Source organism: Aulonocara sp. 'chitande type north' Nkhata Bay, linkage group LG6 (assembly GCF_057382095.1).
Source record: "Aulonocara sp. 'chitande type north' Nkhata Bay isolate Kocher_YH1m ecotype deep benthic linkage group LG6, A_spYH_male_GT1.1, whole genome shotgun sequence".
NCBI lineage: Eukaryota > Metazoa > Chordata > Actinopteri > Cichliformes > Cichlidae > Aulonocara > Aulonocara sp. 'chitande type north' Nkhata Bay.
Window position 1 is genome coordinate 5,300,960 of NC_141349.1, and position 18,936 is coordinate 5,319,895.

General features: G+C 40.2%; 1 protein-coding gene across 2 annotated transcripts in view; it reads right to left on the reverse strand.

The window, feature by feature from the left end:
• LOC147327108 (heterogeneous nuclear ribonucleoprotein L-like) overlaps positions 1-16,148 on the reverse strand; it is a 51,896-nt gene extending 35,748 nt beyond the window's left edge. The window contains exon 1 of one of the 2 annotated variants that reach the window (XM_086294723.1): positions 15,550-16,148. In XM_086294723.1, coding sequence (XP_086150849.1) covers positions 15,550-15,723 — 174 coding nt within the window. In that variant the 5' untranslated portion in view covers positions 15,724-16,148. The remainder of the gene's footprint in view (positions 1-15,549) is intronic. The other variant, XM_086294724.1, reaches the window with a different exon arrangement.
• Positions 16,149-18,936: the final 2,788 nt, after the last annotated feature.

The following is an 18,936-nucleotide window of genomic DNA, read 5'->3' on the forward strand; positions in this document are numbered from 1 at the left end:
GACGTGACGCTGCGGCTGTGATTGGTTCGGCTCTGCGCTACTTAATTTGGATTGGCTGACCTTTTTTTTTTTTTTTTTTTTTTTGAGGACAAGAGCTGCGAGGTCTATCGCGATAGCTTAATTTCTCTATCGAGTAAAAGTTATATCGCGATACATATCGTTATCGTTCTATCGCCCAGCTCTAAGGATGAGTGTGCGTTGATGGGAAAACAACTAACTGTAAGCTGTGTTTAATGCCATGATGCACCTCATTATCAGACTGATGCTTACATGACACATGAGGATTTAAACTCCTGACTGCTTAATAGACACAGATTGTCCACACAATCTGTGTTTTTTTTGTTTTTGGTTAACGCTTGTGCAAAGACTGTCCATGCAATACTTATCCCTTTGCAAAAGTTTTAACTTTCTTTTAATAAAACAGTTTTGATGCTCAGTTTTTTTTCCACAACAGAACACAAACACATACACATGCGCATAAAAAAACCAAAAACAACAAAGGAGTCAGGACAGGAAGCCAGATAGTGGTCTTAAACCACGAGAAAAACAGACAAAAAGAGCGTTCCTATACCCCTACCCCCACCCCATGTTAAAACTTATCATTTAATCTTCTCTGTGCAGCCGTTAGTCCATAGCAAACCAAGATGCAGTAAGAAGCAGCAGAAATCACGTTTGTCACATTGCAGGAGTGTGGCATGTAGCCAGAAAAGATAAGACAAAATGAATGCATTATTTTCTTCTGTATATCACAGCAGTGTGATATGAATCAAGATATCTAAAATTATCACAAGATTCAAGGTCAATAAGAGAAAACAAAACAAAGATACTGCTAAAGTTCGTAAGTGGTCCTGTTGCTCATACTGCTAATAGAAGAAAAATAAATGTTTTGCAGTTTAGCTTATATGAAATTGGAAGTGCATTCTTGTCATGTTTCACACAATATATATATTGTTAGCTTGGCCGTCAAAGAGAAATTTGCCTTTTAAATTTCCCAAATAGTTTTAATTTGATTAACACAGCACAAAACATACATATACTGATAGCAATGTAATCGAAACAAGCTCCACCTCAACGGATTATTTCAGAAGGGTATTTTAGATTTGTCAGAAGAAGTCTTAGCACAGTTGAGTGCAGTTGCAACACCCCCCCCCCAAAAAAAAAACAAAAAACCTGATGCCTACTGTCGGAAAATCTCTCAGTACAGCTTTCTGTCTCAGGAAGAGGTTGAGCAAGCATCACACTTTTTGCAACCTGACCTTTTTTATACTGCAGGTTGAGGCGGTAAGTTTACTGTGCAGGAAACGCACTCAAGGTCTGACTGGCCGCAAGCTGTTTTTAAGTCTCTGAGGGGATGACGTCTAGAAGGTATGATAACAGCATCAGTGCAGCACTTTGCATGCATGGACATGCAGATCTGCTGACATAAAGTCCTTTTCATGTCAGACATGCTACAGCAACAACCTCTCTTGGTCGCCCACATAACACATCATTTATATAAAATCATTCACATATTTCCAACATGATTAGGACATGATTAATCTTCTGAAGACTATTCAAAATGGAATTTCAGACAAATTTATTGCTAACCTATTGGTTTATTTTGCTGAATTCATACTGCATTAGAACTTTCTGACAAGAATTCAGCTACTTTCAGTGTTAAAGCATTTACCTTTAAACTGTAGTGCTTCACTAAAAAGACCAGTAGATTTTACTGTTAACTTTGATTGCTGATCAGTTTTACTTGTTGAACATCTTGATGCTTGCTCAATCATCCAAGTAAGCACATCCCAGAAAGTTGATTCTGTACTTCTGGACAAAGTGAAAATACTACGTCCAGATGAATAGAATCAACTTCTGTGATATCTGTTGATTCATTTTTAAAACTTTTTAAGCTATGCTCATTTTGCCTAACAAACAAAACCCAGGATAACAATATAAAAGTCTCTAATTAGCTCTTTATCATCTACTTGAGGAAAAGGTTTGTCATCACTGATACGGAAGTAGGCACAATGTGTGAAATCCTCACAGCTCATTAGCCTTCAGCCCCTGACATCAAAAACAGTTGATGTCAGAAATATTTAAGACTGTGGTCTCAAAATGATGAGTATATGCTCCACTACACCTACAAAGGAATCCGTTGCTCTAGCAACATTGAACAAGAGGCAGGTGGTTGAATTATGGATGGTGTTGGTGAAGTAGGAGAGGTGTTACCAATGTACTCACAAGCTTTACTTTGTGCTGGTAAGAGCACTGGAATGTGGTTACCATGGTGACATTATAGTTAAGATAGTGACAAGATAAAGCTGATGACTTCCCTAATGCCGTGGAAACCATACATTTGTTTTTTTGGTGAGTGCATGTGTCTTTATCTAGTGTACGAGAGAGAGAGTGTGAGAGAGAGTCTGAGGCTGAACAGTGAGTGACATGTTGCTTTCCTGCAACAGACTGCTGCATCATTACAGTTCTATGTGACATTGTGCTTGACGTCTCTTAAGCCTCCCCCACCTTTGAGTCCCTCTTCATCACCTCTTCTCTCTTCATTTTCCTCATTTCCTCATTTCCTGTTCTTATTCTTCCTTTATATGATAAAGTATATAAAATATATTATCTTGGTCAGTGTTTAACAAAGCTAAAAAGGTCACGGTGATAGATCATTTATATTTGCCATCACACAATCAAGTACAACCTGGATTTACCACAGGAAAGATTTTTGAATATTTTATTATATATTGTTTTCATTTTATCCAATGATGTATCGTTTTAACCACAAAAAAAGAGTTTAAAGTGGATTATTTTTCTCAAAATCAACATTAGATCATATGTTAAAAAAATGCTCTTGCTCTTAGATCTGGTAGCATTCAGGATATGACTTGAACATCGTCACCAGCACAATAATATCAAGCTTCCTGTACATGTGTTTAATTGCTAGATATATAAAGCTGTAACTCTCTGAAGTGTGGTTTAAAGTTTGAACTTTGCTCCAAATACTTGTCACATCTCCATAATAACTTTTTTAACCCAGAAAAATATGAGATTAAAAGTCTTGTTTGCAAAAGTCTCCTGGCCAAGACAGATATCAGCTGAATCAGCAACATGCGACAAAGAGTGAAAATCCATAATTACTACCACATTTTTAACTAATGCATAATCATGGGAAAGAAATGTAAGAGTGTTCATCTATAAAATGCTGAAATAGGAAGCAAGCAACATTTGCAGTGTCTATATAAGGAGTGCCCGTTTACCGCTTTTGTTACAGCGGATACTTCTCTGTAGTCTTTGATAATATGTTGCTGAAGTGTGGTTTCTATTAGAGTACTCCAAATAGCATACCTAGGTGCACAGCCGTCACGCTACACCAGGCAGGAAAACTAAGTACTTTGCTCCAGATAAATAAAAAAGTAGGATCTGACAAAGTAAGAAAAAGGACTATAATATACACATGGAAGGATAATTCAGAAACAGATCAGAGGTGACGGCAGAACAAAGGGGGAAGCAATTAACAACAGCTGAAAATGCTATATGGATGTAGCACTATTACATTGCTCATTGGTTTTGGACTCAACTGGCATTTTGAATATTAATGTTTTGTCTATCATGTTGTTTTTGGATCCAGAATTTATCTTATATGGATGAAAGAAAGGCATCCTAATTTTGCAGCTAATGCTAGTTACCTAGAAAGATACATTCATAAACTGTCACAGACCCGGCTCTGGAGGACTCAGGGGTCCATGAGCAGTGGTTATTATTATTGTTATTATTATTATTATGACTATTATTTGGGGTCTGTGTCGTCTACTGTTTTGTCCACGTTTGTATGTAGAGTGCGTGTGTCTGCTTCTCTCTCTCTCTCCCCCCGTCCTCGGGGCTGTTGACGGAAGCGCGCGTCGTGGGAGAGGCGTGTCCGGGCGACTGTCGTCATCGGGAGTCCCTCTTTGCTCTTGCAGCTGATTACCTGACCAGCTGGTGGTAATCATCCCTCCCGGCTAGGAAGAGGTATTTAACCTGGACTCGTGGCGACAGTCGACGTGGGATTATTACTCTTGACCGGTATAGTCCGTGCTAGGCGTGTGGTCTTGATAGTCGGCTAGCGTGTGTGGCTAATTGTGGTTTTCCCTTCTTCCTCCAGGAAAGTCGAGCGAAGAAGCGAGTTGGGGAGCACACAAACTAAGGGAGCTACAGCACGGGACGCACTGGGAGCAAGGGATGAGCACCATTGGCAAATTACATCTCTGAGTTAATTGTTGGACTTACCTGTCTATTCACTGTAAATAAAGTGCACTGTGGCATCGCAGAGTCCTGCATTTTGGGTCCTACTTTCCTCATCCCCGTGGTCTGCCAGCCAGACCGTGACATAAACTGTATTAGTACAACATGGAAACACAAATATCAACTCATCCTTGAATCTTGAACCTTGAACCATCAGTGAAAAATAATGGATAACAAAACACTAGAATTGCCTTCATTAAAACTGAAGCATAAACGTCTTGGATCATCTGTATTACAAAGAAAATCCACAACCATAAACTATAAAAAAAATGCTCCAAAATATGGCGACAACAGGCACACAGTGATGAGGTCTAGCAAATTTCATTCAAAACATCTGTCAACCAAACCCCTAGCTCAATTATCCAGGAGGATGACTTAGAAAAGAATCAGCCCACTTGGAGTTGTTATGAGGGTCAAGCTACCGCTATATATTGTGTCACAGGCCAGGTGGAAGAAAAGCAAAGCCAAGAGAACTAAAGGTCAATTCAAGCTGTTCTACCATGGTGTAGATATAAAGAAAAATGGCGAAGGGATAATCTTGAAGAAAGAGTATGTGAATTCCATTGTGGAGGTAGAGAGTGTCAGACAGGATGATGAGTTTGAAGCTGGAAATTAAAAGTGTGATGGTAATTCTTCTCCACAAAACAACTGGATTAAGAAACAAACCAAAGGAAAAGATTCTGGAGTGAGTAGGATGGAGTGGTAGAGAGTGTCCTCAGGGGGGAGAGACTGGTGATTGGAGACTTTAATGGACAGGTAGGTGAAAATGAGATGATAAGGAGGTGTTGGGTACACCTGATGCTGTTAAGAAGAAGAAATAAGTGAAGACAGAGCCAAGGACTAAGTAGCAAAAGTTGAAGAAGGAAGAATGTTGCACATACTTCAGTTAGACTCTGGGTGGTAGGAAACAGCTACCAAATCAGTTACCATATCTCACAAACAGCTTCTTCCCTTGGGCCATTGTCAACAAAAACTATCCCCCCATATCCCACCTTACCCCTGGCCACTCATCTCACCAATCGGAGCCATGCTATGAATAACCCCGCTCACAAATTGACTTTATTCAGATTGTCTTCTCTTTGCACTACTTCCAAGCATGTTGCACCTTGTTCTCCAATGTGTGCCTTTCTCTTATTTTTGTATATATTTCTCATTTTGTATGTATACCTCTTGATTGTATATATTTCTCCTGTTTCCTATTTATTCCTGCTGTCTTTCAACACAGTTGGTGTGGAGCACCCACAATGTTACAGTACATGATCAATGACAATAGCTATTCAATTCAATTCAGATAAATTCAATTCAATTTTATTTATACAGCACCAAATCACAACAACAGTCACCTCAAGGTGCTTTATATTGTAAGGTAGTCCCTACAATAATACATAAAGAGATAAACCAACAATCATATGACCCCCCTATGACCAAGCACTTTGGAGACAGTGGAAAGGAAAAAACAGGAGGAAACCTCCAGCAGAACCAGGCTCATGGAGGGGCGGCCATCTGCCATGACCGGTTGGAGTGAGAGAAGGAAGACAAGACAAAAGACATGCTGTGGAAGAGAGACAGAGATTAGAATCTAAAGACACCCTGGTGGTTTGGAAGAAGTAATTACTGAAGTTAACTTAGGAAGATCAACTGGAGAAAAAAAAGCGAAGAGCTAAAATTATTAACAAGATAATCGACCTCTGTGGGAGTAGTGTTCAGGTAGCTGCTCTGCTCTGTGTTGGTACAGGGTATTGAAGATGATAACAGTGGGTGGATTATATTCTTAGACTTAGTTACAGCACTTTCAGAAAGACGTCTACTGTGATGAAGTCTACTCTCCACTGCTGTGTAATCAATTATTGTAAATGTAAATGTTATCAGGAAATGATCAGACAGGAGAGGGTTAAATGTTCAGTTTCTATGCCGTATGTTAAAACAAGATCTAGAGTGTGATTAAAGTGGTGGGTGGGTTCTTTTATATTTTGAGAGAAGCCTAAGTCTAATAACGGATTAAATGCCATGTTGAGGTTGTCATTTTTAGCATCTAAATGGATGTTAAAATCACCCACAATAATTATTTTATCTGAGCTGGGAACTAAATCAGATAAAAAGTCTGAGAAATCAGACAGAAACTCTGTGTAAGGCCCAGGTGGATGATAGATGATAACAAGACTGGTTTCTGAGTTTTACAGCTAGGGCAAACAAGACTAAGGATCAGGCCCTGTGCTTCAAGGATGCTGGTAGTTAGAGTTATTCGGGGGTGTTGATTCATTTAAACTAAAGTAATCATCCTGCTGTAACCAGGTTTCTGTAAGGTAGAGTAAATCAATTTGTGGATCACTTATTAAGTCACAGTAGCATAACCACGACAGACCCGATGACCGCAGGTTCATGCTTTTGAGCATTTCACACATTTTATTCTTCTGGTTGCTGTTCACAAGCTCAGCTGCAGCTCAACAGCTGCAAACCACATACACCACAACAACAACCACACACTCAGGACCCAGTACTATTTATGCAGGGCAGCACGATGAGCCCATTGCAGTGTGTTGGCTTCTCCTGCAGCTGTGCCACAACCGTGCCCCCCACATTCATGTACTAACAGAGACTTGGAAGAGAGATACCTAATGTTTAATAATCCATATTCCACTGTTTTACTCTTTGATGCTGTTGAGGATACTCTATTTTTCTTTCTTTGCAATTTTTTATGTTTAAGTTGTTTTTTGTCAAAGGGGATGTGGTTTAGGGGGATAACGGGACAGAATTTGCAGAGAGACGACGAAGACTTCAACTTTGCCTCCTGATCCCAACTCTGGATAGCCACATTTTAGGGGGGGTTAATAAATTTGACTAGATTTCTAGAAATGAGAGCTGCTCCATCCAAAGTGGGATTGATGCCATCTCTTCTAACAAGACCAGGTTTCCTCCAGAAAGTTTCCCAATTATCTATTCTATTCATTTCTATTCTATTCTATTCTATTCTATTCTATTCTATTCTATTGTACTCTATTCTATTCTATACTAGTCTAGTCTATGAATCATAAGTACATACAGTTGTAGCGCAGAGGGAAACGGCCAAGAAGAGGTACTCAGGTACTCACCGAATAACTAGTCAAAGATTTTGAGTTGGTGATGTGCGTCAAGTTAGGATGATTAAGGACAAAATGGAAGTGTGCTAACAAGCCAATAATGTGCTGAGAAGACTAGGGGTGTGTTTGAGGAGCTGATGAACATAGAAAATGAATGCGAAAGAAGGACAGTTGGTAAATCAAGAAGAGTACAGGTGTAATAGGATAGTTAGTAATAGGAAGTGAGGGCAGCTATGAAAAAGATGGAGAGTGGACAGGCAGCTGGTACTTACGATATACCTGTGGAGAAATAGAGATCTCTAGGAGACAGGACAGTGGAATCTTTGACTAGACTGTTTAACACAATCTTGGAGAGTGAGGGGATATCTTAGGAACAGAGATGTGCGGCAGTACCAATTTTCAAAATCAAGGGTTACAACTACAGAGGGATAAAGCTGATGAGCCATATCATGAGTGGAGAGGTGACAACAACAAGCAGTATACCCTTATGCCAAGAAAAAGCACTACAAATGCAAAGTTTGCCTTGATTGTGCTGATGGAGAAATATAGAGGTGGTCAGAAGAAGTTAAGACGTGTATTTGAGCATATAGACAAAACATATGAAAGGGTTTCAAGAAAGGATCTGTGCTACTGCATGAGAAAATTATTTTTGATGACAGAGAAATACACTATATTTCCAAAAGTATTTTGGTATTCAGCCATCAAAATAATTTAATTCGGGTGTTCCAATCACTTCCATGGGCACAGGTGTATAAAATGAAACACCTATTCCACAGTCATCTGTTAGTGGTGTTGTAACAAAGTGGAAATGATTAAAAAATGACAACAACTCAGCCACAAAGTGGTAGGCCATATAAAGCTATCAATAGCTACAGACCTCCAAACTTCAAGTGACCTTCAGATTAGATCAAGAACAGTGTGCAGAGTGCTTCATGTAATAGGTCTTTTGCACTGATAAAACAAGGAAAGAATCTAGAATTAACATCTGACAAAACAAAATGCTGACATTGACAGGAAAGCACGTTCCTTGAAAAAACGGAAAATTCACAATACATGGACCACAAGCTGTAAAGTATTCATAAAATCAAAGGAACACTGGAACAAGCCAAAGTGTTGGTCATCAGAAACATTGAGGAGCTGGACAAATACTGATGTTCATCTTAAACTAGAGGTATGAATACACATGTGACGTGACACACAACACCCCATATGGCACAGTCTAAAAGATCTTCTTCTGCATCCAGCAACAAAAACAATATAATTCAATGGAATACTGTTTATGATAAACTGAAACTGAGAACATTTCAGTACACAGACTATAATGTTCTGGACTTGGAAAAGCATATAGGCCAGGAAATTATAATTAATAATATATATAATAAATACTTATCAATATACAATAGACACTAGAGTTCAAAGGTTCTCTGATGTCTGGAGAGATGTGCACCTTAATACACAGTCACCGCAAAAACACACTACAACCAGTGCAACACAGCAGGCAAATGAGCTGCCTTTCAATCCTTGCCTACAGATCATCAGAGGAGATTTTGGCTGTAAGATACACACCACAGAGAAGTCAGAAGCCATCAGAGAGCAGACTAATTAAAAAAACAAAACAAAAATAAAGTTGGTAGTAGTTGAAATGTGGACTAAAATTGTGTTTGTCATCAGGAAGAGGTCTATGACTTCATCCTTTACCTGTAAACCTATTAGGAAAAGTCAAAATTGTCTTTATATGCCCTCGCTACCTTGCTTGTCTTTTTATAAAGTGGAAGGAAGCTTCCAGTAGCAAACTCAAAATACAAAAACATGCAAAAGCAAATTTTGCCGAATGTACTGAAGAGTTAAAACATGTTCTGGATGTTTGATGAAAGGAAGGAGGGCCATAACAGGCACAGAAGTCTATTGCATTCATTTATGGTGACCAGGGCTCGCAAAATTTCAAAATCCCTGGTAGACCTTCGGGCAGGGACTCTTCAGTTTTTGGTAGCCCAAAATAAATTTAAGTAGCCCAAAAAAAAGAGCAATTTTTTGATTGATGTTTTGTTTCCTGCTTGGTTTCCTTTACAATATTATACATTAAAGTATAATATTGTAACGGAAACAAAACATTAATCAAAAAATTGTTGAAACACAAATATGGGCAGAAATCTGTACCATCAGAAACTGAATATGAATAAGTTAAATTTGAATTTGAATTGCTCAGATTGACTCTGAATTGTAACTTGAATAAATGTTTTTAAAAACTGAATATGAATTATCCTAATTTGAGGGTACAAGATGACAACTTTGGAATTCTACTAGAAACAGTCGATCATATTTGTTTGTCAAAGCTGAATCCAGGGCAAACTACGCTAAATTAGCGTTTTGAGCTAGCAGCTACAATAAGCATAAAAGTTACCATACGGCTATCATTTGTTAACATGACGCTTGTTCTTATACCTGTGATACATTTATTACCAACCTGAGAGTTTATCCGCTGGTCATTCGACATGACGAATGACTTCTGAAATCTTAATTCAGCTCGAGACGCTGTAGATTCCTGTCAGTAACACTTTCGGTCCGCTAGTAAAACGTAGTTCTATTAATCTGCGCTCATTACTCTTGAACCGGAACCGGATGTAAGTCCCAAAAAGCTGAATTTTGGAACTGAAACTGAATGGTGAGAAGTGAATCTGAAATTATTCGAGAGCTAAATTTTTAAAGGATAAAATACGGTTTCAAAGCAAATTAATTCATTTTCAAAATATAAAATTCAATTTCAATTTAGTGATGATCATTTTCAGACCAATAAATTCAATTTCAAATTAGGATAATTCATATTCAGTTTTTAAAAGCATTTATTCAAGTTACAATTCAGATTCAATCTGAGCAATTCAAATTTAACTTATTCATATTCAGTTTCTGATGGTACAGATTTCTGCCCATACACAAATTACAACATTGAATAAAAATTACAATCATCAACTCAAATACTTGGTTCTAATTGAACAGAAATTTCTATGAACTTGTAAGAACTGTGTAGGACATGAATCAGTCTGTGTCAGATCCTGAATTTGAAATTTCCACTGAAGTCACGGGTAAGAGGCAAGTGGAACCAAGATCTAGGCCATTTGCTTTTTGAAGTTTGCAAAGACTGCTTTGAAATTTTGCCAGTGGTAGTTCACTCTTTGCAACATAGTACGCTGTTCTAAACAGATTTTTCAGGTTTATTTTTAGTATGTTATTTGCAATTGGTGTTTGTTCTGGGAAAGATATTGCAGACTGAGCAATAATGCATTTCTTGCATTTTTCATGGGTTCTAATGGGGGCCTTTCTTAAAATTACTGGTCCCAGTAACAAAGGCGCTTGTCGACTCAGAAATCGAGGGAGAACCAACAACACACCAGGCAGAACATTATGTTATTTACACGGGTGCACATAAGTGGTCCACATGTGCACATTCGCTGTCAAAATAAAAGACGCGCACCAGATAAGCCTACCACATAACTTTTCCGTTTTGTGGTAGGCTTTTCTTTTCCTGTCACTTCTTCACCAGGGTGAAGAAGATCTATGCCATTTGCTTTTTTGCAGGGTGAAGAAGTGGCTCAGCAGAACTAAAATATATATCCTGCTGCTTTTACACACACACACTCACATAACGCTCAGCGATTCTCTGCACGATCAACCTCTCACATGTTTAAGCTTGCTGCGGGAGATTTCACTTGTCATGTTTGCATAGTAAGCTAACGATTGATAAGACGATGTCAGAGGAAATTATCGTCACTCACCAATCAGTACTGTCACTCTCTATCCGGTCGTTAAGCGATGACGTGACAAATCCTAGTCTGCGTTTAATATGGCTTTTGTGTTTGTTAACATGTTTAATATTTTGTATTTTCTTCTATTTCTAGAGTCACAGCTACGACAGTGCGACTCTAGGAGCCTGTGGAAAGGACTGCGGACTATAACGGACTATAAACGACCAGCTTCTTCAATGATGAATGCCGATGCTTCACTGGCTGATGAGCTGAACACGTTTTATGCTCGCTTCGACGGCGCAGCAATTAAAACAACAAACGGCTGCGCGCGCTCGGAGTGCACCAGTGAAGAAAATGCATTCGTCATCACAGAGCATGCCGTGAGGAACACCTTCAGGAGGGTGAACACCAGGAAGGCAGCAGGACCAGATGCAATCCCTGGCCGGGTCCTTAGAGCCTGCGCTGATCAACTAGCACCGGTGTTCACGGAGATCTTCAACCTCTCCCTGGCCCAAGCTGTGGTTCCCACGTGCTTCAAACGGTCCATTATTGTCCCTGTTCCAAAGAAACAACAGCCCGCTTGCCACAATGACTACCGTCCAGTAGCACTGACTTCAATTGTGATGAAGTGTTTTGAAAGACTGATGAGAGATCACATCACTTCTTCACTTCCTCCCACCATCGACTCACTTCAGTTTGCTTACCGGACTAATCGTTCCACAGACGATGCCATATCTCACCTGCTCCACACATCCCTGAGTCACCTGGACACTGGCAGAGGGAATTATGTTAGGATGCTGTTCGTGGACTACAGTTCAGCATTCAACACAATAATTCCCTCTAAGCTTTTCACCAAGTTGACGGATCTAGGACTCAGCTCATCACTGTGTCAGTGGATCCTCAACTTCCTCACAGACAGACCCCAATCAGTGAGGGTAGGAAAACAAGTCTCCCCCTCCATCTCACTCAGCACTGGAGTGCCTCAGGGCTGTGTTTTAAGCCCCCTGCTGTACTCACTATACACTTATGACTGTGTAGCCACATCCGACACCACCTCCATTGTCAAGTTTGCTGACGACACTGCTGTTGTGGGCCTGATCTCCGACAACATCGAGACGGCCTACCTGGAGGAGATTAGGAACCTGGAGACCTGGTGCCAGGAGAATAACCTCCTCCTAAACGTCAGCAAGACTAAGGAGCTGATCGTGGACTTCACTACAAAGCAGGCGAGGAATTACAAACCCCTCATCATCAGTGGCACGCCAGTGGAGAGAGTGGACAGTTTCCGATACCTGGGTGTCCACATCACTCAGGACCTGTCATGGTCCTGTCACATCAACACCCTGGTTAAGAAAGCCCGTCAGCGTCTCTTCTTCCTCAGAAGACTTAGAGACTTCCATCTGCCACTGAAGGTGCTCAAGAACTTCTACTCCTGCACCATCGAGAGCGTCCTGACGTCAAACATCTGCACCTGGTTTGGGAACAGCACCAAGCAGGACAGACGAGATCTGCAAAGGGTGGTGCGCTCGGCAGAACGCATCATTCAATCAGAGCTCCCTGACCTGCTGTCCATCTACACCAAGCGGTGCAAGTCCAAAGCTAGGAAGATTATGATGGACCTCTCCCATCCCAACAATGGACTCTTCTCACTGTTGAGGTCTGGGAAGCGCTTCCGCTCCCTTAAGGCCAAAACAGAGAGAATGAGGAGGAGCTTCTTCCCCCAGGCTATTCGGGCCCTGAACCAGGTGTAGGACTGGACTCTCCCAAACACGTCACTATAAGACTGGACTCTCACACACGTCACCACACGCACCACCACACATTTCCTATAATCCTATAATTCCTATAATTTATAATCCTTATCTTTATAATCTCTTCTGCTATTTGCACATTCTTTACTGTAAATTCCTAAGTTAATTTGTAAATTTTTGTAGTAAATTGTAAATATTGTAAAACTTTTCTTCTGTCATTTAATGGTCGGGCATTGTACAGCTACAAGCATTTCACCCCCATGTCATACTGTGTATGGTTGTGTGTGTGTGACAAATAAAATTTGAATTTGAATTTGAATTTGAATTTGAATATTTAATCTCAAAAAGCTCCTAAAACAGTCAGTGATCACTGTTGACCTCCCTCGGCTTTTATTACCGCTAATCATTTATTTAAGCTCAGTTTTTAAAACCTTAGGATGTAACTACAGCCCAGCACATGCAGCAGTATATGAATGACTAACCTCGTATTGTTGATGGATTATCTCAGTTGTTCTCCTGGCTGAAGTTTGGTCCTTTTACAGCATCCTGCCATGCGATTACATTTGTTCCTGACCTGAACACTCACGTTAACTTTTATCGAGTGGAAAAAAAAAGTTAGCTTGTTTATATTATGCTAACATAGCTGTGTCGCTAGCGGTCACGTAGCACATCATTATATACCAGCTAGCCAAACTTCAGTAACCCTACAAACGTCACTGCTGTTTAGTTTTCTGTCTTCATTTATGCTGGAAGTGATAACAGAGCTGTACGTTTTAATTTGTTTCCAAAACCCCGCAGTCAGGACATGCTATATTGTATTTAGATAGAAGCTAGCGAGCTAACTTCCTGCTAACTTCTAACTCCGTTAAATGTCATAAATTCCGTTTTCATGGATGCCTGGGTGTTAAACTCAATTGTTACACCTGGTAGAGCAGAACGCTGATCATTTTATTAAAGATGAAAGACTTTAGACAGTTTTTCAACTCTCAGTAATGCCATAGTGATCGTTTGATATATGGACCTGCAGCGGAGTTTAGGCCCAGACACGGCAGACTTAACGACCGGATACATAGTTCGCGCGATTGCAAAGTGAAAGCAAAACACAAGCGCAAATTCAAACCCGATTTCAATATGTCACATATTGGCTCACTGATGCCAATGACATAATTACCCAGCTACATTTCCGAAAGAATGCAAAAGCACTGACATATGCTCCTGGCTGCATGCCAAATATCCTTGGGCAAGATACTAACCCCATGTTTGCCTACTGGTGGTGGTCAGAGGGCCTGATGGCGCCAGTGTCCGGCAGCCTCGCCTCTGTCAGTGCGCCCCAGGGTAGCTGTGGCTACAATGTAGCTTGCCATTGCCTGTGTGTGTGTGAATGGGTGAATGACTGAATGTAGTGTAAAGTGCTTTGGGGTCCTTAGGGACTGACTAAAGCGCTATACAAATGCAGGCCATTTACCATATATTTTACCTTCCTATGATAGTCCGACGGGCAGGGTAGAGATAGATTTTGGTAGCCCGACTGGAAAAATCGCTAGCCCCGGGACGTCGGGTTAGCGATTTTGCGAGCCCTGGTGACTATATGCTGCTTATATCATCTGAATATAAGTACTCAATTAATGTGTTTTTTTACGGTATGAAGCCACAGCTTTGAGGTAGAACTCAATAACGGTATTTTGCTTGAGGAAAATAATGATCTGTCCAGACTAAGTTTGATAAACTGCTAAACAAATGTGTGTAATAAAAAATAGTAATAGTTCTTAGAACGATATGGTCTTCTTAAAAACAACATAGCTTAATATATGAGCAGGGCCCAGAAAGGAACTGACAGAAACACCAGGCGGGCAAAACACCAGCTACTGGTAGATAAAGCAGTCCCTCAAGTGACTGCTGAAAAAGCCGCTAGGAAAGCCTGGGGAGGCCACTAGAGTGGTGGAATATGTACACTACAGTGCAGATTCTATATCCAGGCTGAAACAGCAAAGATCCATGAGTAAATCAGGAATACGGACACTACTCATCATGTATGTTATGATGCAGAGTACACTTGCTGACTGGATGCACGTCTACAAGTTAACATATAAAGATCTCCATGGAGCTCAAAGGAAGGAAGAATGCGAACAAAAAGTTTTAACATATCCATTCATCCATTCATTTTCTTGCACTTATTCAATTCAGTTAATTCAAAAAATGATTCATCTTTAAATAGTTTCTAACCACCAGTCTGGGACATGGTATGGCTGGTGTGCTCATCCTGTTAAAAGTTCTTCTCACTCTCCACATATGCTCATAGCGTACATCTGCGGGTTTTCTATAATATTGTTGGTTTTTAACCTTACAATACAAAGAGAGTGGACTGTTCTGAATTATAAAATCACAAATGAATTAAACTGAGTTAACACGAAGCTCCGGACTGGTTAACTTCCAACACATTTTTCTTAAGCACGTTAGTGATCGTCGTGACGATGAAAACGGGTTACTGCCACTTGTTCCAAAGTTACGCCGTTTATGTAAATAATGACTGATAATAATAAATGTAGAAACTCATTTATATTCCACTCTGACTTTGTACTCTTTCATTTCTCTTGCTGTCTATTTTAATCATTAACATAATTTTCAGACCCTTCCAGTTGTTTGTAAATCGTATGAAAAAATGTTAAATATTTACATTTTATTTAGATACAGAAGGATTAATATTGTGTGCCTCACCTTCCCTCCGCTCCTGCGGTTCTCAGTGCACCCGTTCCCCGCTGCCTCCTCAGCGGCAGAATCCTCCTCCTCCTTCCCGTCCTCTAGCTCTTTTACACCGGTCTCTTGTTCCGTCCGGAGCCGCTTGGCGACCTGGTAATATCCTTCTTTTCTGTCTTCGCTCTCTTCCATCATAGAAGAGAGGAGAAAGTCACAAATTTTCGGTAAAAAGGAAGAAGAGACGTTGCACCTGCTACTCTCGCTGTCTCTCGCTGTCTCTCAGGTCAGCTCCAAAGATCGCCAAAACAGGAAGACGTCTTACATTGCTCATTGCGTGTCATGGTTTGTGTTCTCTTGCAGGCACACTTATTTTCTTACAACACTGGGTGGCTTTTTGTTGTTCTTGTTGTTCTGTTTTTTGTTTTTGTTTTTGTTTTTTTATTGAAACAAATTAGACTTACCATTTTTGTAGACTCACCTTCACATACCCAAGAGGTAGTGATGGGAAGTCTGGGTCTTTTCTAAGATTCGTCTCTTTTGGCTTGCCTGCCTTAAACGCAGATTAAGCGGGTTTATATGTGTCCGTCTTTTCGGTTGCACAGATGGGGGAGAGCGGTTTTCACACGTGCAGTCCCCCAAGATCCTGCGTGTTGCTGGACGCGGATGACGTACACCAGATAACATGTTAATAAATAAATAGATGTTAATTTTTCTCAAGGTCTAAAACTTCATTATGATCAAGATTGAAATGTTAATGCTAAAGAAATCTTAAATAAACGTTAAAAAAGCCTACAGTGCGATAGTAATAACATTGGAATAATACTGATTTATAGTTATCCCGTTATTATTGCTTGTTGATCTATTTATAGTTGGCCAGATCACCACATCAGGTTGAAAAATCATTGATTTATAGTTGAACAAATTAAAGCTGCTATCATTTAGACTATTCTGTAGCACCCCTCTCACAGTGGTACAATGTGGCCACAACTGAAAAGTCACTGATTTATAGTTGAGGGGAAATTATTAAGCATAAGCAATTGCCAAGTTGATTGGTCAGACAAGTGGCTGTATCATAGGCTAGTTCACAAGAACAGGATAACCGCAATAAAAACTTTAAACAATGATGATAATAATAATAATAATAATAATAATAATAATACTTGAAAACCAGAGACTGTAGTTGGATATTTTTAATAGTTTTTAATATGGTTTCACCTCAGCTGATGGTATGTTAACTTCGCTCTCTTTTGGCTGGCTCACAAACCAACAAGAAGATGAGCACGAGTGGCCCACAGACCCGTTTTGTACATACTTTGCACACTACCTCCATCTGACAACAGAGCAGGCAGACGGACAAGACCCTGGAGTAGAGCAGACAGCGAATGCGCACCCTCTGCCTACGCTGCTCTGATATATTTATTCTTCTTCTTTTTTTTTTTTTTTTACCAATTATGTACTCAACCTTTCTGTCTCCAATATCACAGAAATGCAGCCAGTTGCTGCTTCTTTTGTGATCGTCTGCCAAAAAGTGATTTCTGGCGGTTCTATGTGTTTGTGTTTTTTTTATGCCAAATATCTTTGCTTATGTTGATAAACAGTCTGCAGTCAACAGGATTTACAAAGGGACTACATATAAAAAAAATTTAAATGAACTGTTTTGCAAGGATTTTTATGCATCTGCATTGTTGTATTTACAACCGTTTAAATACCGACAATCAACATTTTGGCAAATATGATAAACCACTTTTCGGCACAACACCAAATCCCCATCACTCTTAGCTGCTGGTGTGGCAGTTCTTATACAAGGCCCACTATGTTGATCACATAGGCATACCTAAAGTGCTGAATGTCGTTCATTTATTCAATAAATAGATACATGGAATAATTTAAGATTTTACATTTGTTATATTTTCTGTAGTAAATTTCTGAAAAACCTATTAATCTGCATGTGTAAACACGGATGTTGCACATATGCATGATGGTAAATGGCCTGCATTTGTATAGCGCTTTTCTAGTCCCTAAGGACCCCAAAGCGCTTCACACTACATTCAGTCATTCACCCATTCACACACTGGCGATGGTAAGCACACTGTAGCCACAGCTGCCCTGGGGCACACTGACAGAGGCGAGGCTGCCGGACACTGGCGCCACCGGGCCCTCTGACCACCACCAGTAGGCAAACATGGGGTTAGTATCTTGCCCAAGGATATTTGGCATGCAGCCAGGAGGCAGCCTGGGATCGAACCACCGACCTTCTGATTAGTGGCTGACCTGCTCTGCCACCTGAGCTACAGCCACCCACACCATGATATAAAAGAAAAGTATAAAACTACTACTTTCACATATTTTAAAAAAAAAGATGGAGACAGCTCTGAGGGATATTACGGGGAAGCTTATTTAACTGTCCATATGTAATTTAAACAATTTTATAGTCGCATATAGTGCCCTGGCTCCCACCACCACCACACACATGCGTACTCAGGCAGACACAAACACACACATTCCCAGTTCAAATGGAATGCAGCATTAGATCATAAACTTTGCAAAAATCCATTGATCCAAATAGCCAATATCAATAGAGAAAAGCCTGCAGCCAAATAAAATAAGTAATATATATTGTTGAAAAAAACCCAACCTGGCCTGTACCGCTACACTTGCTAGCTGTGTCCCAATTTAGGCCCACTTCCTTTGCAGGCCGTGTTTAAAGGGTGATTACGTCACAGCGAGGCTACGAAGGCTGTTTTAAAAGTACTGTGGTTAATCTCGCTTATTTATTTAGCAATGCAAATTTAGCTCTACAATTAAGAACAATAAAACCTTTGGCGACATATCTGCAAAGTTTCTTAACATTAGTAATGGTAAGGTGCAAATATACCCTCCACACTGGTCTCTTCGCTCACGGCTGCACCATTATTGTCACACAGATGCAGCCATTTATATCCGCTGTTGCAGTATTCTCCTAAACCATAAGTGCTGCCACTCGGACAATATCGTGTCACAAAAACAACAACAACAAAAATGAAAAATACAGAAGAGTTAGTATTACAAGATACACAAAGAGGGTGCACCTTTAAGACCTGTATGACCTGTATGATCACCTATAACATCTCCAAGATTGTGGCTTTGATCCTCAACCCGCTGGTAGGCAGCTGTGAACACCACAACTAGAGCACCCTGGATTTTGTTGAGAAGGTGAGAGATGTCATTATGGAGGCAGATGAAACTATGGTCTCGTACGATGTTACGTCTCTCTTCACTTGCATCCCAGTCACGGAAGCGTTGGAGATAGTTCGTAAGAGATTACACGATGACCCCAACCTCAGCAACAGGACCACCTTCAGCATCAACCTACTTCACATACAAGGGTCAGTACTACAGGCAGAAACATGGGTGTGCCATGGGTTCCCC